General features: G+C 35.2%; 1 protein-coding gene across 1 annotated transcript in view; it reads left to right on the top strand.

The window, feature by feature from the left end:
* Positions 1–750: 750 nt before the first annotated feature.
* Positions 751–27338, top strand: part of Ythdf (YTH domain-containing family protein) — a 49365-nt gene continuing 22777 nt past the window's right edge. Inside the window, exons 1-5 of the mRNA XM_075297520.1 lie at positions 751–868; positions 3741–3868; positions 3931–4086; positions 4148–4830; positions 13208–14117. Of these exons, the coding sequence (XP_075153635.1) occupies positions 751–868; positions 3741–3868; positions 3931–4086; positions 4148–4830; positions 13208–14117 (1995 nt within the window). The remainder of the gene's footprint in view (positions 869–3740; positions 3869–3930; positions 4087–4147; positions 4831–13207; positions 14118–27338) is intronic.

The raw sequence follows: 27338 nt of genomic DNA, 5'->3' as shown, positions 1-27338 counted from the left end.
ACATCAATAACAACTACTTGTGCCAAGTTTCAAGTCGATAGTTTGTTTCGTTCGGAAGTTAGCGGGATTTCAACAGACGGACGGACATGCTCAGATCGACTCAGAATTTCACCACGACCCAGAATATAAATACTTTATGGGATCTTAGAGCAATATTTCGATGTCTTACAAACGGAATGACAAATTTAATATACCCCCCCATATGGTGGAGGGTATACAAATTTCGGTGACAATTTTGTGTGTGTATTCTTTATGGAATTGAGTTGGTATATGTGTATAATTTTCGATGTTATGATCACGCGTGAAAATTTTGTCTTCTGCAGAACAACCAGAATTCCCAACTGTTAGTTCCGTTGATGTTCTCTCAATTCTATAAACGATCTTTTTTGGTTCGGCTGACTCGAATATGTAGTACACTTCCACAAGAATTACGTTCATTTTCACATTCATACGGACAATTTCGTCGTATGGTTACTACTCTCATAATTGAACTATTAGTCATTTTTATTTGGATAAGTGTAACATATTGTTGCTGACTGGGCATCACAAAAGGAAAAAAGATACAAATAAAACAACTTGATATATGGCATGGAATGTTTTCTGTCCAATTATCAACTATTGTTAAGTAAATATATAATATTAATGTATTTGCCTTGTAGGCTTTGGGTATTATATGAAATAAATGAAATAAAATAAATAAATAATATATTGAAGAAGGTTCTTTCGGTGGGTGTTGTAGGATAGATCAAAATGCTTCAACGTATTCGGAAAACTATTATACAATCTACCAATTTTCACATGAAAGGATTTATTCATGTATCGACTAGCAGTTGGAATAATCAATTGATTGAGACGAGAGCGTCCAAAAGTAAACAAGTTGGCGAGAAAAAGAGGAGCTTGTGTCTTAAAAATTCTTGTAAAACAACAACAGTGTTCTAAAACCAATAAATTCCGAGAAGGAACATCCTAAAAAGCGTCAAACATAGTCCGGGACATGATCAAAACGTCCAAGCGAATATAGATAACGTACTACGCCATTCACTGCTAGTTTTACCTTTCTCAACACAATAAAGTAAGTGGGGGTTAGGTTAGGTGGCAGCCGGATGTATCAGGCTCACTTAGACTATTTAGTCCATTGTGATACCACAGTGGTGAACTTCTCTGAGTGCTACCCGATTCCATGTTGAGCTCAATGATAAGGGACCTGCTTTCCATAGTCCGAACGGCGTTCCACATTGCAGTGGGGCATAACTAATGCATGTATCACCAAGTAAGGTAACATTGGATCCGAGTTATACAAATTACGTAATTTCATGTTGATTTCAAATGATTAGAATTCATCCAATCGAATAGGGATTTCATGACAAAGTTAATTTTAGCCTGAAGGACATCAATATGCTACACTTCTCCTGTGAATAGCAGTTGGATACAGTGGTGCCAATTGTTTTGGGCTGAAAATCGTCAATTTTAAAAATATTTTTCGTCAAAATCGTTAATTCATCCCAAAGAATTCGTCAAAAAATCGTCACTCATAAAACAGCTAAAAAAAAAAGGATTTAGGAACAAAATAAAAATTTTATTCAAACATCTGAGGCATCCATATATTGTATACACAATAAAGCTGTTATTAAAAAAGGGGTTTATTCATTTTAGTTATATGAATAATGCCATTTAAATCTCTAAGTAAGTCATATAGTTTCCAGTTTTTTAAACGACGATTAATTGAAATAAATGTTTAATTAATTTAAATTACTATATATCTGATTGTGACCATATGTACTACATTGCTTAACAAAATTTTCTTGACAGAAAAATTTCCTATTCTCCAAGCGAATTTAAATCCTTATTACTTGCTCATGTATAATTTTTTTTATTATTACTATTATCGGTAATGAATAAATAAATAAATTGAATTTAACTAAACTGGCTCCATAGCAATCAAAATTATTTCGCTTTAAATAGTTTATAGACAAAAGAATACCTTGCAATGTTTAAGTTTCAAAGGGATTTCGAATTTTAGGTTTATTTATATTGATTGCTTTGAAATTTCTTTCTACATTGGAGACGGCTGGGAGCAAGCTACATATAAATTGTCATATTATTGAGATCCAAAATAACATGTTTACATTACAACTTATGAAAATCGTCAACTTATAACTACATCTCTTTGAAAAATCGTCAAAAACCCTTAAAAGGAAACACTTGAGTCGAGCATTTAAAAAAATCGTCATCTCATAACTAAGTTGTTTAAAATCGTCGTCAAATCGTCAGAGGCCAAATTTACCATCAAAAATCGTCAAAATGACGAAAAATCGTCAGAGTTGGCACCGCTGGTTGGATACCGCGAATGAAAAAGGCAAACAAAAATCTATTTTATTGAATAAATCATCTATTTGCTTAGTGTCACAGCCTTCTCACGCAGTATGAGCTTGCAGGTAGCCAGAGGCATATCAACAGATTCTAGTTCCCTGGAATATGTAAGTTATTCCCTAACTTTGCTAATTGAGTCCTGGTATGTTCCTATATGTTCCTATTACCAGGTATCCATATTAGGTGTACTGCTCAGCGGTAGTCGATGGCGGTTTTCGAGTTAACCCAATAAGCCAAACGTTTGTAAAATGTTAAATTTCAACAATTTTTCCATCATTTTTTAAAGAATTAGGGGATACACGTTGAGAAATTATTGAGAAACCCGCGTTCTCAACAAAAACAGTCATTTGCCTCAACAGTAGAATTCAACACATTAAGGTGGGTACTATGTTCGGTTTTCGAGCTGAAAACCACTTTGTTTTCGCGATTACTTTTCCTTAAATAATCAAAATTATAAATGAAAACAAAATTATTCCTGTAAAGTCTTACCGAAATTTAGATGAACAAGAAACTGCGCATTAATTGAATTAATTTATTTGCTTTATATTGAACTGTTTTAATAAAGTAACCGTGAAAATTTCAACTCGAAAAGCGAACATAGTACTTACCTTAACGCTGAAACATGAAATTTGGCATTAAAGGCAGATTCACAAAAATACTAATTCAAATACACTTACGGAACTTTTTTGGTGATTTAGATAAAACTCCAGAATATGGATATGTTTTGTTCTGAAATTCGCTGAAGTTCGCTAACGTATACAAAAAAAATTTCACGAAAATTTTTCCAATTAAAATTTTTATTGAGTTTTAAAAAATATTCAATTAAAAATTTAATTGATTCAACAAATTCTTTAATTGAAACAAAAATCAATCACGAAAATAATAGTATCAATTAATTTTTTAATTGGATCAATTAACTTTTTAATTGACATTCAATTAATTTTTTAATTGATACTATCATTTCTGTGATTGAAGACATTTCAATTAAAAATTAATTGGATCAATTAAGTTCGTGATTGAATCAGAAAAAATTTTTTGTGTGCGTGAACTCTCTTGGTTTTAATTAATTCACGTTACCGCAAATGCACTGAGATTCAACTGTACACGACAGCGACTACGCTTCTTAATTGATTGAATTTTGTTGGGAGATTGCAGAGCACATGCAGAGAGCGATAAAACCTAAACTTGTTCTGTGATTGTTTGGTATGAAAACACCACAATTTGTGAAATTTCGAATCACGGCTACAATAGAGATTTTAACCAGCAATCGAAGTATATGAAATATCTATTTCGCAGCGCCTGTTTCTCTTTAGAATTTTTTCCTCCGAATAATACATAATGCAAAATTATATTTCATTTTTAAATTTCAGATGGAAATAAGAGATATAATAAGCCAACATTTTATAACAATAAAAGGGACGATTACCATCAAGTTGCTTGGGGCTCAAACTCGAGAAGAGGTCCGGCATCTGAAAGCTCTTTTGGAAATTATGGAAAGGTATGTACGTAGCGGATCCATGGACTATAATGTTATTATATATATGTGCATTTATTATTCAGGGAAGTAGGTATGATGAAAATAAACAGGATAACTACGGCGTGGAAAAGTTGGACAATAGGACATGTGCGTCCGATGAAAAAAAAAGTATTTCTACTGCGCCCAAGAAAACTACATGGGCTTCGATAGCCTCACAACCGGCTAAGCTGACATCTAGAGTATGTATTATTAAAAAAAAAATAATAATAAATGCGAACAATACACGATATTTTATTTCAGACTACATTAACCACTTCAAGTCATAAAAAGAAAGGGCCAGGAATGCCACCGCCTCCAATGGTACCAGGAAAACATAATTTGGATGTTAATATTTGGGATATGCCGAACAATAATCCACCACCAGTGCCATCGCCTCCGCCACCGATTGATTTAGGCGCAAGCGAATTGAATTCTGATTTTTCACCTGGAGTAGGATCGGATTTTGAGTTAGTTTCTCGATCAGAAAAAGGTGGTGAAAATAAATCACAAGAAAATGTTAGGGATGAAAACAAAAGCAGTTATGGCAACAATTTTGGTCGTGTAAGGAGCTCCCCGAACGGACATTTACGGAAAAATTGGTCTACCCAACATCCCTTGCACCAACACCAAAGTGGAAAACAACAAGGGAGTCATCGCCACGCTGACGGTAAAACGTCTAGTGGTGGCGGAATATTTAGTAATTTCGGCGGTGCTGATGTCAACACTAGTTCTGGTCGTTATGGAGATAGGAAAGTTCATTATATACCCTCTAAAAATGATCATGACACTGAAGCTGGAGATTATCATAATGAAAGTGTTGAAAAAAATACTGAAGATGACAAAGATAGACCCGTGGAATCGCCTCAAGCCGTGTTAGAAGAATTGCGAGATAAGAACAATTACAATCCAACAGAGATTGATTTCGAAAATGTCGCTTCAGCAAGGTAAAAGTTAATTCCAATATTTTGTTTTAATGTTTGCTATCTCTCTATACGTTTTGTTCATATTACTATCAATATCATTTTACTGTACCATATTTTTATTTAGGCTACTCTCGAAGACATTGTTAGACATTGTTAACCTCTTTGTTGTTTTGGCTAGTTTTTTATATGCTGTTTTGTATTCGTCATTCAACCGCCGAACTAAACGGACGTGATTTTAATTATTTCATCGTAATAACAACTTATTACGAATTTCAAGTGTGGTGGTAAATTAAGTAGCGAAATTCAAAGTCATGCACTGGGATGCCAACTTCAGGGCCCAATGGACGGGTATCGACTGATGTTATAAATTTGGACAATAACGAAGAGTTAGGCCCAATTAGTCGACCTGTCGAACGCAGAAATGCTTTGTTTATCCTAAAGATATTAGGATCAGTCGACCCAAGCACGTTGTCGGCTAAGCAAAGCGATTCCTTAAAATGGGCCCAAGGATTTCTTGAAGCTGGAAAAAGGGAACGACCTCTGGATGACCACTGCCATCCTCCAAAAGAGATCAAAGTTCGTTTGTCTCAGTTGCAAAAGACAGCCTTGTGATGGCTATCATTAATAAATCAGCAGTGATGGTATGGTTCCAAAGCATCAATCGACCCAAGCTAGTTTTCGGCTAAGCAAAGCGATTCCTTAAAATGGGCTCAAGGAGTTCTTGAAGCTGGATAAAGGGAACGACCACCGGATGAGCTGCCATCCTCCAAAAGAGATCAAAGTTCGTTTGTCTTAGTTGCAAAAAACAGCCTTGTGATGGCTATCATTAATAAAGCAGCATTGGACGGTATGGTTCCAAAGCAAAAATGGGGGAAATTGAGAACGCGTTGTCTACTCAGAGGTGCGAAAAAAATTTTCCCGGACCAAGTCCTCGACGTCAAGATGGTGGATGGTATGAAGGACGATTTAAGTTAATTGCATTTGTGGACCAGAGGTCTATGGATTGCTTTAAAGCTGCTTTGATGCTAATTGGTGAAGTTTGGGAAGGAGTCGCTTTGGAGTTAGTCGAGAAAAAAGACATACCGGCTAAACCTAGAGCACATCCTGAGTCAATATTATACAGACTAAAGGAATGTAACCCAGATCTTCCAACCGCCGCACAGTGGTTCCAAATCGCTTTTTTGGGAAATAATTCTGCAACTTTTGAACGGACAAATATATCAACTTAATTTTTTCTTTGTGTGAATGCTGAGGTGTTTTTCTTTAAGTTTGCAAGTTTGTGAGTCCCTAGTGGGTTGACCTGTAGGTGTTGAAAGTTTGTTTTAGCTATCAAATCCGCAATTGTTAACCGATTTCGATGATTTTTTCTTTGCTGTATAGAACTTGTAAAAACCTTCAAAAAAGATCGGGAATGTGTGCGAATATATTTTATAGTTTGCGAGATATGGGCCTCACAATTTATTTTTTGCAAAATTTTAAAAAGTTTGGGTCAGTATTTTGAACCTACAGGGTTTTCGTTGTTTTCTTTTATTAACTGCAATCCATACGAAATTTACGAATATATAAACAAAAAATTGTGTACCTATGTGCTTTAGATTAAAAGTTGTAAACTCCACAATTTAGAATTTCAAAAAATAAAAAATTTTGACCAATTTTATCGAAAAAGGCACCTACATTCTTTCTGTCGTAATTTTTTTGTATATATTTTCGAATCTTTTTTTGTTTGTTTCTTATAAAACACCAAATAAAGATACGTTTTAAACTTTTATCGGTTATTTTGGCCATGTAGTGTATGAGTTCTTCTCATCCCAAAACCGGCATTTTTTAAAAATGAAATATTTTGTTTTCAAAAATTCTCATTTGGCAAAGCACCGATTGTTACGCCTACCTCTTTTCCAAAAAGCCCCATATGCCCACTAACTAACTGTAAAAGGTTTCAACATCCTACCGGTAAACAGCTGAGATATATGCAAATTACTAAAAAAAAACGTTTTTTTTAACATATGTCCCCACTTTGGGGATTTTGGGGATTCCTGATACGAATTTTTGGAATAGTATATTCAGCAATATTTTTTAAAACAATTTTCTCTGCAAAACTCAATAGTTACTTACCTTTGTTGTTTAAAAAAGGTCGAACTTACGGCTGTATATACTTGTTCATTCTAGCTTCATACAATGAAACTTCCCCACATAAACTAAGAAAATCTTCCAATGAACCCATATCAACCGAAAATAAATTGAACACAATCACTCTAAAAAATCGGAATTTCTTTAAGGGCCAATAAAATTATCCAATAATCCCAAATATAGCGATATTAACTCCAAAGAAACTGAATTTCAGATAAATTATTTCTCTGCCAATCGCATTAGTCTTTGTAATTTCCTCACCAAACAACACGGGGTTAAAATGCATATGTTGTGCGACATATCAATGTTTGTATTCCTTTAATGTGATATAAATAATTTAATAAATATAAATAATTTGTTTTTATAAAAATCCTAAACTTGATAAGTAATCCGCACCAACGAGTGTATGGGACAATTTAACTCTATTGTGATAATTGTATTGTTTTTAAATCCATCTCATTCAATTTAAAAAATTCGAGAATACTCGAACATATAACGGGAGTTTTGGGTATTTGCAAAGTTCTCGAGTATGTTATAACAAGAAGTGGAATCATGCTTAATGAGAAAAGAAGTCATTTATTTAGTGTTGCTTCAGCTATAAATGTGTAATAAATGTAACTAGCAAAAGTAAATTTATTTTTGTTTTTATACATCGGGCTGCCAATAGAGTGATAAAAACCGGTCGGTGAAAACCGATGGACCGGATTTTCGTTTTGCATTGATTGTCGGTTTTGTATAAAGCAAGAAAACGTCTTGAATGTATTTTCTGCGTTTCTGAACACTTCCAAGTATTCGGCCAAGATGTCAAATAACATACGTTGGTTTTCTTTAGAAATATTCACAAAAAGCAAATGGAACCAAACAATCCAACATTTTAATATTTATCGTGTAACTGCAATTACAACCAAGGAATTCAATTTTTACATTAAAACATTAAAAAAACCGGTTGGACCGTTTATGCCGGTTATTTAATTTTTAAAACACCGCCGCCGGTTTTAAAAGGTCCGGTTTTTTAGAACCGAGAAAACCCGACTTAACAAAAAACGGGGTTTTGATCACTCTAGCTGCCACCTAACCCATTACGTGAAGGAAAAAAAAGAATCGAAATCCTCATTTCTTTCACTCTGTTTTCGAAAACAATTTGAATCGTTGTGTTTGATCCCGAAGACTGAAGTTGTTTGATTGACCGTTTCATACAACACAAACGGGAACGAGTTATGGTTTTATTTGAACGTAAAAACATCGATCCAATCGGGAACAACTACAAATCCCTAACATACTTGTTGGGCTTCGAGTTGCCGAACACAAAAATATATGACCGATGCAACGCTCTAATACGGACTAATTCGCATACGGTCAGTTACTCCGGTCTAGTCCCTTCTCAACACCAAACAAACAATCTTTGTATACCCTTCATAACTATGCCGCATGAAAATGTGTCATTATACTCTGCGCCACACTGTGGAACAGGGCATTATAATTTAGTGCATATGTTTGCAACACCCAGAAGGAGACGAGATAGACACATGTTGTCTTTGGCAATATTGCTCAGGCCGGTCCCTGAATCGATTAGCCATGCCCGTCCGTCGGTCTGTCTGTGAATACATTTTTGTAATCAAAGTCCTGGTCGCAGTTTTAGTTCATGCGCTATTTGGCACTAGTTTCTGTTTTGGGTCAGAATAGAACCCTATTGATTTTGGAAGAAATCGGTTCACATTTAGATATAGCTCCCATAAAAATCTTTCGCCCGATGTGCACGGAAAAACTAAAGTTTTACCCTGATTTGTTTGAAATGTTGCTCAAGGAGAACACTTAGTGCTTGAAATCGGTTCATATTTAGATAAAAATCTCATATATCTTTCGATTTAGTAGTATCGTCAAGAGTGCTAAATTTGTTTGCAATCGTTTCAGATTTTGATACAGTTCCCATACTTATATTCTTCCGAATTTGGCTAATATAGCCAAAATAAAAAAGAATAAAAATAGAATTTCCGATCGTCAGCGGATTTAAATTTTGTGTCTGGAGAATTTGCTGAAGTCTAAAAATGTTTGTCCACCCGGACATAAACCTTTATTTATCGCACCCGACAAACATAAAGGATTTGAGATGGTATCGAAAATATACACCTACAAAGTGGAGCAGCGTATAATATAGTCGGACCCGCCCGACTTTAGAATTTCCTTACTTGTTTTATATTTACTGATTGATTGAATTATAAAGAGAATGTTATGAAATTAGATATGGGCAACGTTTGGGACGAACGCTATCGCTTTTGGAAAAAATTTGGCTAAGTTTAGATACTGCCTACGGTATGGTCACACTGAACAAATATTATACAGAAATCAAATTAGAAATCGTCGCCATAGTTAAACCAGCAAACTTGTTTAGCACATATTGGATATATAACATTTAAAAATGTCGATCACTCATGTTAGTCAAATATTTGCCTAATGAGACCTGACCTTGCCCTTACGTGAAGAAACATCTACCAACTTATTCATAAAGCATACGTATATGACAGCTATATCTAAATATGAATTAAATCAATCGGGGTTTTGAGAATATAGTTACATGAAAATACCAATCCCACGACGGCGGGTTCTTTGGATTTTATTCCCGGCCAGCGGCTGCCACATAAGTGTACGTGTTGTTTCGTCCGTTTTTTGTGTTGGAGAAGGTGCATCCCGGAGAGCCTTCTCCGTTTGCTTCTGGTCCGAGCCGGGATAGAGGAAAACCCCGGACCATGGTACTGTTCAGTCTGCCGAAACCAAATTCACCATCGTTCGGTTTCGGTGAGGTGTAACCGGTGCTTGGAATGGGTGCACTTCCGGAACTGTTCCGGCTTAACATCGCTACGGGAGTATAGTCATACTGACTACGTGGCAGCATACTGTGCCAGTGATAGCAGCAGTGGGTCATCAGACTATGCGACCCTCCCGACATCTCCCGCACAACAATATTCTCCGCCGCAGCATCTGACACCCAATATTGGTGTACCAGTTCCGGTACACCATTAGCAGTCTGCTAATGGTTTTGAAACAATCTGGTTGGTTCAACAGAAGAAAATAATCGAGACGGTTCAGCGGTTAAAATTAGAAGTGTCCCCGACATCTCCCGCACAACAATATTCTCCGCCGCAGCATCTGACACCCAATATTGGTGTACCAGTTCCTGAAAGTGCATCATTTTTTCAATTTAATTGCAACGGGCTCCGTGGTAAGATTAGCGAAATAGTAGATTTTATGAATCGGAAGAGGATCAGGGTCGCGGCGATCCAAGAGACGAAACTAAATGAGACCTGTAGCTTGCGCCATTGTGATGGATACAATTTGCTGCGTAAGGATCGCACTAGAAGTGGAGGTGGTGGCCTGGGTTTCATATTACACCGTTCCGTGAAGTATAGGCCTATCCCGTACATTCCATGTAGGGGTCACTAGTGTCTTACCCCTACATGGAATGTATGGGGATAGCAGTCAAATCTGGGGGCTGCCGAGATAGAGCTATAAAATGTGTATATACCGCCGGTTGGTAGCTGTGCTCCAGGTTATAACCCAAACATTGAGTAGCTGTTGTGCGGGCAAAATCGATTGGTTCTGGGAGACTTTAATGCCCACCATGAACTTTGGCATTCTCCCCTGGGTAATGACCAGAGAGGTATAGCTTTGGCAGAGCTGATAGATGACTCCACATTTTGCACGGTAAACGAAGAGGCCCCCACGAGAATTATAAATGACGTTTCCTGGCAACCAGACCACTTCCCCATAATTCTCACCATTAACCGCTGAACGCTGGACGTTTATAAACCAAAAGAAAGCCAACTGGGAAGGCTTCAGAGAATATACAGATCGCCGCTTCAGTGAGCACCCGTCTCTCTCTCTGATGTTCATGTTGCCCAGAGGGTGTTCCTGGACATCATCAACGCAGCAGCCGCTCGCTTTATACCAGCTGGTCGAATTGCCCAAGTGAAGCCCAACTTCCCAGCTGAAGTGGCTGGACTAGGAAACGAGTGTGATGAACGCCGTCGCGCTAACCCCGCTGACCCTAGAATCAGGGAACTGAATCTAGATATTAGTAAGATAGTCGACGAGCACAAGCGGATCACATGGTTAGAGCACCTGAAGCAATGTAAGCTAAGCACAGGAACAGGTAAATTGTGATCAACTGTGAGAGACCTCTCGAACCCCGCTACGAGGGATGTTGGTATTTCAGTCACCTTTGGCGACGAGAAGAGATTTCTGGATAATGGGTAGAGTGATTCCACTACTGAAAGACAGACAAAGACTCGAGCAAGGATGAATCGTACAGACCGACATCCATTCTCTCGCCAGTAGCCAAGACAATTGAGGCACTACTCCTCCCCAGCCTTGTGGAGAATTTGCCGACCATCAACATTGATTCCTCAAGGTTCATACTACGACGACAGCCTTGCATGCCATTTCAGCACACATTAATATGGGACTCAATTAGCCCAAGCCGTGTCACAGGACGGTCCTCGTGGCGCTTGACATTTCGACATCGAGAATACGTCCTGCCTGTCCTCAATTCCACACCCTCCTAACGGCGTCGAGATTGTATCATACGCGGACGACTGTACAATCCTGGCGGAGACCAAGATCATCCCCGTGCGCCGACGCAATTATATGTTGTTAAAGCAGTACCTTCTGGGTTGCTATCGATGTTGTCATCCAAATCACCATCTTGTGGATAGGCAACCTCCACCCAGGAATGTAAGGCTTGATCTTCACCTTCTAGAGCGCGAGATCCAGCGTTACAAAAGTAAGCATCTAGATCAGGCAGCATATCAGACAGGTCTGAACAGGATTCATGAGGATACAGTAGCTGAAGCGGTGAGAAGCTACAAGGTTAATCCTGTTCTCGGAGTCCGGCCACCACTCCGAGAGGAAAGAGACCCCCTAAGGCAGACTAGGGTGGTTTTAGCCCAATTAAGATCAGGCAAGTGCAGCCGCCTCAATTCCTACCTATCAGTGATTGATAGCATCGTAGCTGACGTGTGTCTCATCTGTAACCAAGGGCCACATAACACTCGTCACCTTTTCGCTTGCCCAGCTAAACCTACCCGACTCACCACCAGATTACTCTGGACGCACCCCACCCTTGTCGCAGAGTTCCTAGATCTGGACACCAGCTGAAGTACCAAAGCATTGAACAAATTGGATGAATTTACATTAAAAACTGTGACAACAACAACATCATGAAAATACACCAAATGTAACCATAGACCAAGAAAGATAAGAGGTCTCAAGTCCATTATCAGCGCTGTAGTTTTCTGCAGACCGTAGATGACACTTTTCCACCTACAAATGAGTGATTTTTAAAATTTTTTTCTTTCCTTTGTTCTTTTGATGAAACATCTAATAGAGTATATAATATAACATTTTTACGACTACCACAACACATTCAACACAATTTTTTGCATTAATAAAAGAATGATGATGAGTTACAAGTAGCAAGTTACACGTTGCAGCGTCTATCAGCCAGTGTTTTTATTCTTGATGGAGCATTCATTTTCGTTTTTTTTTTAATAATTTATAATAAGCTAGTTGCGCTTGGCGTTTCACAAAATATAAAATGGCTCTTGTAAAAATAGTGATGGCAAGGTACTTTCATGTACATTTCGTACTTTTGATATGCTTCACCCATCACAGTTGGCAATTGTTGCAGTGTCACTTGCGAGTAGCGATGAGGATGAAACGGAACTTTGAAATGATGGCAGACGTCTATACATTTCTTGGTCTATGATAGAACACAATGATGGAGAAGAGTATAAAAACCTCAACGTTTATATTTAATATGGGTTTAAAGCCGTTCTACCTTGAAATTAGTTAAAATTTTTATATTCGAAATTGCGACATCTGGACATTCGTGAAAATCAGGGCAAGAAATGCCATATCGTTATTCTTACATTTTGACTCAAAAATTGTCAAAATGACAATAAAACGTTACTTCTGGCACCACTCGTGCTAAAGCGTATGTGAAGTCATGATTAGGGACTGTAGTCAGAATCAAACTTTTTTCAAAACTAAAAAATGACGTTTTGGTGTCTTAAAAATTTGAAAAAGTCGATCTTTTAATTGTCATAGACAATTTGTTTGATGGGTTAGGTGAACTTTATATCTTTAGATGTAGACGTTGAACTAATGAGAGATAAACTTATAATTGAATCAATTGCTATACAAGTAAATTGTGAAAAAGTAAATTCCTCTTCCGTTTGTACTTATAATTATCTTGTGTGTACATTTCTATTTTCAGATTTTTCGTTATTAAATCGTATTCTGAGGATGATATTCATCGTAGTATAAAGTATGAAATATGGTGCTCAACAGATCACGGAAATAAAAGACTTGATGACGCTTTCAAAGAACGTCATAAGGAAGGTGGAAATATACTACTGTTTTTTTCAGTCAATGGATCTGGCCATTTTTGCGGGATGGCGCAAATGATGACTCCGGTCGACTATAATTCCACTTCCAGTGTTTGGTCTCAAGACAAATGGAAGGGGAAATTCAAGGTTAAATGGATATATGTAAAAGATGTACCCAATACCCAGCTGCGTCATATAACATTGGAAAATAATGAAAATAAGCCTGTGACCAATTCTCGTGACACCCAGGAAGTACCAAATTCAAAGGGAATAGAAGTTTTACAAATACTCCATTCCTATAAGCATGTTACGTCTATATTTGACGACTTCTACCATTACGAGAAAAAACAAGAAGAAGAAGTGTCCTCAAGGAAACCATTAGGTGGTTATGATGGACCTCCTAGACCTCATTATAACGCACGTCAAAATGATGATCGCGACCGAGAGCGTGATCGAGGAGGCTCTAGCAATTTTCCACCAAAATATTTTAGTGGCGGCTCTGCCTTCCGCGACAGAAACAGTTCTTATCGAAGTGGAGGCTATAACTCTTATAATGACCATCGTCGTTTTGACAGCAATCGAAGCGGTGAACGTGGTGAACGTGGTGATAATGAAGCTGACAGAGAAAACAATGAATATAATAATTCCGGTAGACATATGTCTAAATACGACTACAGTCGGAGAGGTGACGACAGAGGGTCGTTTAAACACAGTAACAGAGAGAGGGATTTTCCAGATGAACAAAATTCAAAAAACGAAAATCCGCGAATTCGTGGTGGAGCAAGAGAAACCCAAAAAGTCATTATCAATCCTAGTTTTTAACTTAAAAATACTAGTGTGCATGTTTATGTTACAGAAAACTTTATGCGAAAAATAATTGTGGAGTGCATATAAAGACGAAGTGTACAAAATCATCATTTCGCTAGAAATAACTACATTAAGATATTAAGGTGGGTACTAAGTTGGAGTTTAGCCGCTAAAATCGTAATTTTTTCACGATTACTTTTCTTTAATAATCCATTTTAAGGAATACAAACTTTGTGAAAATTTGCTTTGAGCTATTCCCCATCAAGTTATAATAAAATTTGCAACAAAATTGTATACTTTTACGCCTGTTTTGCTGATATAGTTTTCACTTTAGCGGCTAAACTCGAACTTAGTACTCACCTTTAAGCTGTAGTGTTCATAAAAGATTTCTGAGGATATCATCGAAATCAGAGATAATCGCGTACATTCGAGTGCAGTAATTAAGTAAATAATATTTTTTGTTGTAATTTTTACATTTCAAATACACTGTGCCAAATTAAACAAGTAAGGAAAGTCTAAAGTCTGACAGGGCCGACTATATTATACCCTGCATCACTTTGTAGATCCACATTATCGATTCCATATCAAATACGTCAAATGTGTTGGGTGCTATATATAAAGGTTTTTGTCTCAAATACATACATATAAATCTGACTCGATCTGAACAAAATTTTCTAGACTTCCCCTAAATCTATAGACTTAAAATTTAAGTCGGCTAATGTCCTGGGAAACATTTAAATCTGAAGCACTAGTTAGGGAACATCGCAAAAGTGTATTTATGATTTATCAGTCCATAGATATGTATTAGAAATATAGGAAAATTTAAGTAAGTTTTAAACGAGATATATCTAAATCTGGACCGATTTCAACCAAATTTGGCATGCCTAGTTACAATGTTAATACTACCCACTGTGCAAAATGTAACGTATAGCCCAATTCTGAATATTCCCTGGAGAATGTGTTCCCTGAGAATTCATTTTCCCCGGGACTAAAATCCTCCTATTTTAAGCAGTAAGGGGATGTAAAAATTGAGTTAAACGCGAAAAACGTGAAAAATGTTTACTGCCAAGTTGCTGAAGAACGTAACAATGCCCAAAGGATAGAAAAAGAAAGCTTCGTGATGCCATTAACTCACTTGATTTGCCTGACACTTTTTAACTACATACTTGTACATGAAGAGGTTTTTACTTAGTTTATGGGATGCTTTGCTTTTGAAGGTTTCACTAATATTATAGCGCTTCACCGCTTCACGGATGATCTTTATCTCCACATGAAGGTGATCCAGGGGTGCGCTCCGGAGTTATTCCACTGCGTATCACTAGTCTGCGGTATCCACGCTGGAGCTGCATAGTTTACCACTGACCGGTCAATTGCCTTATAGGTAGTTATCAAGGTTTATTTGTCCGCTTTCCAAGTACTGTCGGCAAGTGATTTGAGGACCTTGTTTATACCACGGAGCTTATTACAAATTGCAGTTCCATCTTCATTTGAGGTAAAACGCTTGCCAGCAAGGAATTTTTTTTAGATTTGGGAACAAGTAAAAGTCACTGGGAGCTAAATCAGGAGAATAAGGTGGGTGGTCAAACAACTCGTACTTTAATTCGTTGATTTTAGCCATTGTTAAAACACTCTTGTACGCTGGTGCGTTGTCTTGATGAAAAATTATTTTTTTGTGTTGTAAGCCAGGACGTTTTTCTCGAATTTGTACATTGTAGTTGATCCAAAAGGTTGCAATAGTACTCTGAATTTATTGTTTTACCCTTTTGCAGATAGTCAATCAATAAAATACCTTTGAAGTCCCAAAAAACCGTTGCCATAACCTTACCAGCCGATTGATTTGTTTTTGCCTTCTTTGGGGCACTTCCTCCAGTTCCAGTCCATTGTTTGGATTGTTCTTTTGTCTCTGGAGTATAGTGGTGGATCCATGTCTCATCAACAGTTATGAAAGGCGCTTAAAATCCATTTTATTTCGCTTAAAACGATCCAAACAAGCTTGAGAAATGTGCATTCTTATTCGTTTTTGATCCACTGTTAACAAATGCGGCACCCATCTTGCAGAAAGGTTTTTCATATGTAGTTCTTCATGCAAAATTAAATGGACTCGATCATTTGAGATGCCCATGATATTAGCAATTTATTCGTCGCACTTTTATTCGTCGATCATTTAATACCATATCATGCACTTTGGCTACAATTACTGTTGTGGTTGCTGTTTTTGGACGTCCACTACGTGGTTCATCTTCAATGCTTGTACGACCACGTTTAAATTCAGCAACCCAATTTTTTACTGTTGCATATGAAGAAGCACTTTCTCCTAACACATTCACCATATAATAATGAATTTCTTGTCCCGATAAACCTTTTTTATGTAAATATTTAATGACAGCGCGCATTTCTAATTTTACATTGTAAAAAAATTGCGGATGCGTGTTTTTTGAACACCTGTTTCTATATGAAGTAGTTGCCAGATAGAAACAAAATTTAACATGTGTTCATAACAGAGATGGAAGTTTCCAAAACACTTAACTTTTTCTGTTTATACCGCGCTTTTTGTTCTAGGTTAAGAAGTTTCTTAACTGCCCTCGTAATTTGTGCGCCGAGTTGATTATTATTCTTCAACGTTCAATTTTGTTGAGCAGAATTTTTGAATTGAACCAACTCTTATTACCAGACCGTTGTCTTCGTAGAGTACCAATGCACTCCATATATCTTTTGCACTAAAACATATTCTTATGTGAGGATCAATTAAAATCGCTAAAATCGAAAACAAATCATTAAAAAAAAGTATAAAATTATATCTCTTTGATGTCAATTTTAGTAAAACTTGGTGGGGAATGCCCCAAAGCAACTTTTCACAAAGTTTATATTATTTATAATAGATTATTAAAGAAAAGTAATCGTGTAAAACTGGCATAACCTGTTCGGGTATATTCTGGATTTCCTTCAAATAGATTTCCCACAAAAATTTTTGGTTGTCGGGAGTTCCCGTGAAACAAGATTTTTCGAAATCGCTTGCCGAAAAATAAAAATCTGCTAATAATATGATTTGCAGAAGCTAAAAACGTAATTTTTCACGATTACTTTTCTTTAGTAATCCATTTTAAGGAATACAAACTTTGTGAAAATTTGCTTTGGGCTTTTCCCTCTCAAGTTATAATAAAATTTGCAACAAATACGTATAATTTCATGCATTTTTCTTACTGATTTAGTTTTCACTTTAGTGATTTTAGCGGCTAAACTCGAACTTAATACTCATCTTATAGGAAAACTACCGAATTGTAAAATACTTGTAAAAACCATGAAATCGTTCTTACACTGTTTGGCCACTTATCTTTTGTTTACTATTGTAAGAGTTGAGAGCCAAGCTTCAATTTTGAGAAGCTAGGACTGCACGCAAAATATTTAACGCCTTTAGAAAAAATATTGATATTCGTACTAAAATATATTGCAAATGTAATTTGTGAATTTTCATCGTCTTTAAATCCAAAATTGCTGATTATTTTTTATTTCATGCTTCTATGAATTTTTTTTTCTCCCGATGGCGACGACTCTTAACGCAGTTTATTATAAGTGACTGACTCTTGCGTGAGACGCTTTGCAGAAGTTAAGTTGGCCAATTGTTTATAACAATTTTGTGATCAAAAATATTGTTTTAATTTGTTTTATCTGGGTCAAAAATGTATTTGTTTTTATTTAAAATGTAAGCATAATCATATTTATAAATACTTCGTTGTAATCTAAAAAGCACACATATTTGCAATTACAGAAGTTTCAATGTGTTTTCTCAAAATCTTGCAACACTCTCGAACAGACATAATCAGCTGCTTTTAAGCAACCGGATTTTTTTTTTTGCAACAAGAGAAAGGGAAATCTTGGTCAATTTGTGGTATATTTTTAAATCTGGTTTTTAAAGGGCTTTCATGCTATTGTATCACCCAATACTTATCAAGGATGCAGAAAATATATGAAAAATTGAAACAAAAGATTTACTTCGGATTCAAATACTTCTTTTTGGAAATAAGATAGATTCCGTTAACAAAAATCCGTTAAAATTTTTCCCGTCTGTGAGGGGGAAAGTAGCTCACAGAACAACCCCTAGGGAAATTTTCCCGCAAGTCTTTCATGTGAAACCCAGAACATGCCGAAAGATTTACTTCGGTTTCAAATCATTCTTTTTGGAAATAAAGGTTTCATTAAAAAAGAATCCGTGAAAAATTTTCCCGTCTGTGAGGGGAAATGTATCTACTGTAGAAAATTTCCTTTGAATACTTTCAAGCGGAACTCTTTTTCCACTTCAACATGCGTAATCTGCGAAGTCACTCGTCGTGCCGCTCATTCATTTTTGACGACGGAAATATTTTTTACATTCTTTATGTCTTTTGTGTCCGGGCATTTATGTGTAATGATCAAAATGACAGTTTTATTTGTGATTTCACACCTTTTTACTTCTAAAATATTTGTAATAATGTTGCAAAAAGTTTTTGATAGCGACGGCTCACATCAACAGAAAGATATTGGATGCGTTAGCTTTTGTTCATTAGCTCTGCCGAGAGCACTTTGCAGAGAGAATAAAAATACAAGAGGACGAAACTGCGTCAATAGGTGGGGCAACATTACAGTTTCGAACACACTAAAAAACAACCCCTAAATTTACACACCAGTGAGAAGAAATTTTGTTTCAAATTGTAGATGGATTTTTAAATCGTGTTTTGTGCCATATATAAGTGATTTAGCTCAAAATTTAAGAGTAATAAAATTAATGAAAAATAATTGAAAAAGATGTATCCATCTGACTTGCGTAATTTTATTTGATCTGTGTTATTATTTTGAAGTTGTTTTATCATTTGTAATGAAAGTATTTGTTTTGTATTCATAGGGTTTATTTTAAATTGAAAAAGTGGGGGTAGAGTAGGAAATTTCTTTAGAAAAATATGTTTTATCTTAAATTTGTATCGAAATATTATTATGTTTGACCAAAAAAGTTCCGTTTAGTGGGACATTCTGTCCATTCACAATTAATTGTCCTTGGAGTTGGTTTAAATATAATAAATTTGGATTTATTTCCTTCACTTCTGGAATATGTTGATGGTTTATTAGAGAACATTTTGGAATTTTGTTATTTAATAACGCATATACGCAAGTTTCGTTTCTTAGATCAGTCAAGCTATCTTTTTTACATATAGTTATTTTATTATGATTTTCACAAATAGGGTTTATACCATACATTTTATTTTGTAATACATAATTAAAATCAAGTTTAGTTATTGTGTCAAATATTTTTACTGGAAGAATCAAATTTTTTTGTACGGGGTTTTCGAAACGGTTGGAAAATTGATAATGTAGAGAATATTACTACCATTTGATGCGATTTTGACGTGTGCAAACTCTAATACTTCTTCTAACACATCTTTAATCCTGTGTCTAACACATCTTTAATCCTATACATTTCAGAGTTCGAAAGTAAGAATTAATTTGGAATGTTTGATTTTGCCCATTGTATTGCGTATTCTATGTTTGTGAGTTCCTTATTTATAATTTCAAGTCGATATTTTAAGTCCAATGCCAAAATGTTTCGGTCCTCTTCTGCAGTAATGTTCGAAATGGAATTAATCCTGTCTGTCACGCCTTTTAGTTTGTCAAATATTGCTCCGTTTAATATTACTTGATTGTTGTTATTCGTCAATGCATTATTGATTTTGTCTGTAAGTAGTAAGTGATCAGGGGAACCGGCGATCCATTTCCATGCCGTTCCTAATAAGTCAATTGATCTTTTGGATTTATGGGTTGTCCTTAATCTTTCTACTGACTTTAATGATTGCGCTAGTTCGTATTGAACTATTGGCAAGAGCATGTTGTTTGGATAGATCCTGTCTTTTTATGTCTCTTTCAGTCATTCGTATCAATGTCTCGTATTTGTCGATATCTATTACATGGATTAGTCGAAATATTCCGTCCTCTATAAATGCTTCCCCATCGTCTATAGTTATTAGTTTACTGTTTGAATACTCCATTATCTGAATTTCAGCAGTACATATCGTTATCGTGATAAAGAGTAATCTGAAAACAAAAATTCAATTTCTTATTAATTTTTTATGAATTATCCGTCCGCTTTCTGTAATTATTGTACTAGATTTATTTTCTCTTACAACCTCTTTCCTATATCTTGGAGATAATTTATTTCCGATTCTTTTATTTGTCTACATAAATGATATCCCCAGCCATATACTGTTTGAAAGGTTTTTTTGTCTTGTTGTGATATTGTAGGTCGGAGTCCTGTTTGTCTTTGTCTTTTTATCGTTTCAGTTCGTATATTATTTAGTTTGTCCGGGTCAGTTGAAACCTCTCTACCAAAAAATAGGTCTACGGGTCTTCATTTTGTAGTAGAGTGTATAGAATAGTTGTATTTTAAAATCGATCTATCAATAAGATCCTCGAAAGAATAGTGAATCCTCTCACTCTTTACACATCTAATTATTTCAGATAGTGTCGAGTGGAATCTTTCAATTTGACCATTAACGGTGCTGGAGTATGGTGGAGCCTTAAAAATTTCTATACCCAATTGGTCCTGTAACATGTGTAGAACAGGTGCGGAACTTAACGACTTTTCATTGTGCACAACTATTTTTTCGGGAACTCCGAAATTAATTAAGATTTCTCGTTATGGTTGACGTATGTCCTCCGTTGCCCTGGAGTTAATAATCTTTGCCTGCATATTTTGATAATTTATCAATCGCGGTGAGTATTACTCTCCTATTTGAGTGATGAATATCAATGTGAACTATATGTCCAGGATACAATGGTATTTTGTAAAATAGGATTGTTAGGGTGTCTATCATACTTTTGTTCTTTGCAAATCGTACACCGTTTTACCACTCGCTCTATTTTTTCCTGCATTTTTGGGAAATAGACTTCTCAATAATTGGTATTTATTTTCTCTGGAGTTTCTATGTGCCCTTCTGTGTTCATTAATGACTTCTGATTCTTGTTCAATCTGATCCGTTAAATCGGTCATAAAATTTCTAGCAAAACGGATTCTATAATTGGAGAAATGTATTGGATAAATTTCCTGTATTTTTTCCCCAAAATTGATTCCTCGGTATTTAGTCCATTTATTACTGAAGGATTTAAATATCTTTTGAATATGTCTATAATGATTTGATCAGTAAAATCTCTTTCTGTTATTATATGTCTATGGTATGTAGGCAAAATTATTTGAAACTGATATGAAGACGATTCGCCTATTTTGAGAAATATTTGATTTTTAAACACGTTAATGGGTTCATTTGCAATTTATATGAGCCGTTCCGGAGAACTATCTTCACTATGTATCGTATCGGAAAGCATATTCATCTGATTTACCTGCGGTAGTCTCGGTTTATATTGCATTTCGTAATTATATTATAATATCGCCCCAATAGTGTATTTGGAGGCATCGGTGGTAAGTTGGAATTCCTTTGTGTAATCGGGGTACGCCAAGATTACTTCATTCATGAGAGTCCTACGCAGTTTGAAAAATGCACTCAACGCATTATCATTCAGTTTAATAAAAATTTTTGTGGAACTATTCTTCGGTTTGGTTAGTGGCTTTGCGAGTTTTGCGTAATCTTGTATAAAATTTCTGTAGAAATTAGTCATACCTAAAAATGTTCTTAGTTGTTTCAAGGTTTTGGGTGGAGGAATTTGCGATATTGCTTCGACCCGCTTAGGATATCTTTTGATACCTGCGAATCCTAAAAATTCAACTTCAGATTTCAAAAATTCGCATTTATCTATTTGAAATTTCATATTGGCTGTGTGGAGTGTTTTGAATATCATTTCAATGTCCTTGAAATGTGTCTCTTCATCTTTACTAAAAATTATAATGTCGTCTATGTAGACGAAACACCTTTTTCCGATGTGTTCTCGTAATATATCGTCGAGAGCTCTTTGAAACATTGCTGGCGCGTTTTTGAGCCCGAATGGAAGACGAGTGAACTCGTATTTGCCATTATTAATGGAAAAAGCGGTTTTTTCTATATCAGTTTCCTTGAGAGGAATTTGGTGGAATCCTCTTTTTAAGTCCAATATAGAAAATAGTTTACTTTCACCTAATTGAGCTGGGACATCGTTTATATTTGGAATTGGGTAGGCATCTGGTATCGTTACCAAATTTAATTTTTTATAATCTACATTTTTTTCTTCAGACGCGTCCAATTTTTTTGGCACGATCCATACAGGAGAATTGTATGGTGATCGTGAAGGTCTAATTATCCTATCTTGAAGAAGGGTTTGAACTTGCGACTCAACCTCATCTTTTAGTGACATAGGATATGAATAGCTATGAGAAAAGATGGGAGAATCTGTATTTGTTCGAATTTCAGCTACCACTTGGGTGCTATATGTTAACTTTTCATTTGGGTCTGCAAAAAGTGACGCATTTCTAGTCGATAAACTGTTCAGTTTTTCTATTTGATGTGATGTCATGTGGTGGTTTCTCAATATAGTTGAATTAACATTCACAAAAGGAGCTTGTTTCATTTCAACCTTAACATTATCATTTATGATCATATAATTATATTTAGTATAAATTACAGCAGACAAATCTCTTAAAGTATCATTACCGATTATTGCATCAAAAGATGTATGAGAAGGGAGCAAATAAAATTTCATTGGTCTGTCAGGATGAAAAAGTTCTACAAATGTATGATTACTAACTTTAAGTTCTCCTCCAGCGGAGTCTGTGTAAAAATCAGAATTATTCGGTATTGGATATTTTACGTGTCTAGACTGAATATAATTTTTGTTAGATCTGGGGGCTAATCACGTCATTCGACATCGAGAACTTTTGATCGAAATCTAAATTTTTCGGATCACGGGAGTCGATATCGAGTTTTTTTGATCGACAATTTTTTCGATTGGTAAATTGCAATCGTAAAACATTTTTCACTTGTTTTTTACATTGTTTTCGCCATATAGGAATAGTAAATATATTAGTTTTAGTTCGAATTGTTGCTAGTTTGTAGTAAATTTACATATAATGAACATATTTTGAATATGTAGGACAAATGCAACTCCAATAAGAGTTAAACAAAAAATGGTCATAGTCGAGTTCGGCAGCGAGTACCCTAGCTTGCCAAAGAACCATATATAAAGTGAACATGCTAGATCGATATCCAAGAGATTGTGATCAACCAAATACCGTACAATTCTGTGACAACATAACGCTTCTGGACCACCTTATAAGAATAGTGAATTATGAAGGCTTCCACTCGCAAAAAGTTTTAAGACGGCAGACAATTGTAAAGTGATAGAATTGACGTTGACATGCCACCAAAAATTATTTTCCATTGGAACGCCTCCTTCGTCAGCCGAAATCGTCCATTGAGCCTGCAAAAGGTGACTTTATAACAGTGCACACCATTTCAAACCCATGTACTTACACCAATAACAATGTGCACTTTTATTCCTTATTTGTCGCCGAAATATTTTATATTCATATCATCCTCCAATTAGGAAGGAATTCGAAGGAATGTAAAAAGATATAATGCAATACAATTTACTTTGAAACCTCCAAAAACATGTTTTTTTCTACATTCTATTTTGTGACGCTAACTTAATTTTGTCATTTCATTTTGTTCTACTTCGTTTTTTGCTGTTGGCAACGCTTGAGAAATTGCATCAAATTTCGATCGAATCCCGTGATCCAAACTTTTAATCGTATCGACAATTTTTTCGATACGATTATGAATTCGATATCGAATGCCGTGATTAGCCCCCTGGTATCTATCAATATTTTTAATAATTTTGTTCCCTATTTCAATTCGATGTAGGGCAATGAGGAACGTTTATGTCTAAAAAATTTGTATTTGTGCGGTCATGATATTCTTCTTCGTTAGTTTCATTACGGGGAAAGATCGATGGGTCTAAATATTCTTCGAGTGATTGATGGAAGTCTTCATCGGATTTTTGAATTTCTTCTTCATAATCTTGTATCTCGCCAGTATTTATATGATAATTTCTCTGTCTTTTGTTTTGATCTGTAGTATCCTGTGGTGGTCTTCTACCAAAATATATGTCATTGTCCCTTGGTTTGTTTATGTAATTTACATTTCGCGACCTCATTGAGGCGTCTATATCCATTGGTTTAGGACGTGGCACAGGTTTTGGCGCACTTGGTATAGGTGGTGGAGTGTTATTATTATAATTGTTAAGAGCGAAACCCTGACGATTCGAATTGAAATTGATTCCATTTCTTGGATAATTGTTTGGATAACCATTTACCTGATGTAGTAGCCCATATTGGTGGTATCGATATTGATTAGGATAGTAAAATTGAGCCGTAGATTGTGGCATTTGGTATTGGTTATTTTTCCTTACGAAACTATTTGGATTGTTCGATTTCTTTGGATTATCTAATTGGTCTGATCTGGTGTTTTGATTTTCTAGTTTTAGGCAAATTTGCAAGGCTTGGGGCAAATCCTTGGGTTCGCTTATTCCCAGTAAGGTCAGAAGATTTCCTTTCAGACCACGAATAAACGTATCCAATGTCTTGTCTCTGTAGGAAGATGTAAATAAGTTCAAGGAGTCATTACATAGATCCATACACGATATTTTTTCTAAGATCAGAGATAAGTGACTGTAAACTTGCTGGTAAAATTCTATTACGGATTTATTGCCCTGATTCAAAAAACCCATTTGATATTCTAGGGTTCTGAGATCCCTCTTCTCCGCGTAATGGTTTATTAAGCAATTAGAGATTTCTCTCCAATCAAGTGGAGTATTAGAAGACTCCATAATTGCATCTGCTTCTCCTGTAATCTTATTTCTAATTGCATGAATGATACAATAATATTTTGCAGAATTTTTAACAGATTCGTAACAATTCAAAAATCGTTCCACACTCTTCCGCCAGGACCCAAATTGTCCCGGTTGTCCGAAGAATTCCCTGATACATTTGACTATGTCAGGTATTTTGTCATCGTCTTGGTCCAGTCTCCCTAAATCTATATTTGGTTGATCTACATTGTGTCCTGTCTGAGTGTTATATTGGGCAATAGCTTGCGCCAATTGTGGAATGTATACATTCCTGATCTGTTCTACGATAAAATTCTGTACTTCTATACTGACGTTCCTATTTTGAGAATTGGAAGACGCATCAGAATTCCCAGTGTTCAAGACTGGTGGTCTAATAAGATTGTCGGGATTAGACACCTTTGTACAAGATTTAAAAATTTTGGAAAAAATTATGATCCTTTAACAAAATTCTGTCGATTTCCACAAGAAATAATGAATATTATAAACTCTATTATTTTTAAAATGTTGTTTTCTCAAATAAAGTTATTAATTTAGTATTTGTAAGAAGATACATAAATTCATATAAAAAATTTTTAATTCTATTCATACCATTTCTTAATTCCAAATTTTCTTAAATTATATTATACTTTACAAATATTCCTTTGAATTTAAATATTTGGGAATAACACAATTTTATGTGAATATTTTTTTTATTTCAATAAATTTTGATAATATTCTTTCTCTTTAATATTTTCAATATTCTATTCAATGGATTCTTTTTTCTTTACATTTAAACGAGTCACTTTGATTGTTTTGATTGTTTCTTTAGATTTCTTAGAATTTTTTTCCTTTCTTTATCAATTTTATCTTAAAGACTTTGTTCACTTTTTGTTTTTAAAACATTCCTTTTGAACAAAATTTCATGGTTTTCAATCTCTTTTCACTTTTAGTTCACAGTGTTATCATTATTTTTCCTCTATTTTCCAATTTTTTTATTTCATTTTCTAAACTTTTCATATTTAAATATTTTTCCATTTCTGATTTTTTTTTATATTCATATACATATTTTTTTTTCAATTTTCATCAATATTTCTAACTGTTATGTTAAAAAAATATTTTTTTTTCTTTTTTGTCAATATTCTTTAATCATTTTCTTAATTTGTAAAAAAAATCTTATTTTAGTAACTTTTCGTTTTCAATGTAATTTTGTATGTTTTGTACTTCTTAATTTCGGTATTTATGAGTTTAAGATTATTTTTAAATGATGCCTAACCATACCAATGAGGTTGACCATTTGTGACTTTCAAGACTTACTATGGGCCCAGTTGGTATGTTATTGTTAGGTGAGCTATTTTACTTATAGTTAAATTAATGTCGTGTGGTATTATCTACGCACGTCATTAACATTTTTACGGGGTCCGCTTTTACGCTTTGCTACGGGAACAGCAGGTTTTTTCCTTTTTTGACACCGTTGAGTCGGCTTACAGCGGTCACTTTCTGGTCACTATATTGTGAATGATCGGCTTACTGCGGTCTGCTTACTACGGTAGGACTGTTCCGCGCGGGCCCCATGTTGGGCGTCAATTAAAACAATTTAATGTTTTTAAAAAAAGACAACGCGCGAGCGTTCTTTATTGAATGACATTTAATTAAAAACTGAAATACAAAATGTTTGATAAAAGATGCCTTGTCTGATCTATTTGTGATTCGCACGCTAAAAGTGCGATGTTGGCACTATTGCAGCTGCAACGAGGAGTTGCTCTAGGGTTGCAATATTCCCGGAATTTCAAAGATTCAACATGAGAAACGAAATTTTTAGTTTTGCAACACTTGCATGGGGCATGGGTGAAGCAAATGAAAATGAAATTCTATGAATTTAGGAAAGACAATTAATTATGTTTACGTACAATATATTTCGTATTAACTTATATGATCGCCGTAAAATAAGCCTACACAGAATGAATGCTCGTGTACATGTTTCAGGTCTGTGACAATGTAAAGTGTAGTCCAGAACACATTTTAAGTGACACCACACAAAAATTATACAGGTGTGTACCAGAACAGGCACTAACATGATTGTTAGTTTAAGGTGTGTACAATATTAGATTTTCGAGTTGAAAATCACTTTATTTTCGCGATTACTTTTTCTGAAAAAAATCAAATTCATAAATGAAACAGACATATTCCTGTAATGTCTTGTCGAAATCTAGAGGAACAAGAAATTGCACGTCAGTTGAGTTAATCTATCTGCTTTATATTGAACTGTTTTAATAAAGTAGCCGCGAAAACTTCAAAGCGAACATAGTACTTACCTTTAGTGAGGATCTAAAAAATCAAAAAAAATAATATTTCACAATTATATATAAAATTCCAATATACAGTATGTCAATAAAAATACATTTGTATTTATTTTAATTTTTTTCCTGTTAGAGCCAAAAT

This window comes from Haematobia irritans, chromosome 1, assembly GCF_050003625.1.
Source record: "Haematobia irritans isolate KBUSLIRL chromosome 1, ASM5000362v1, whole genome shotgun sequence".
In the NCBI taxonomy this organism is placed as follows: domain Eukaryota; kingdom Metazoa; phylum Arthropoda; class Insecta; order Diptera; family Muscidae; genus Haematobia; species Haematobia irritans.
The sequence above is the reverse complement of the archived record's forward strand: the minus strand, read 5'-3'. Positions and strand labels throughout refer to the sequence as shown.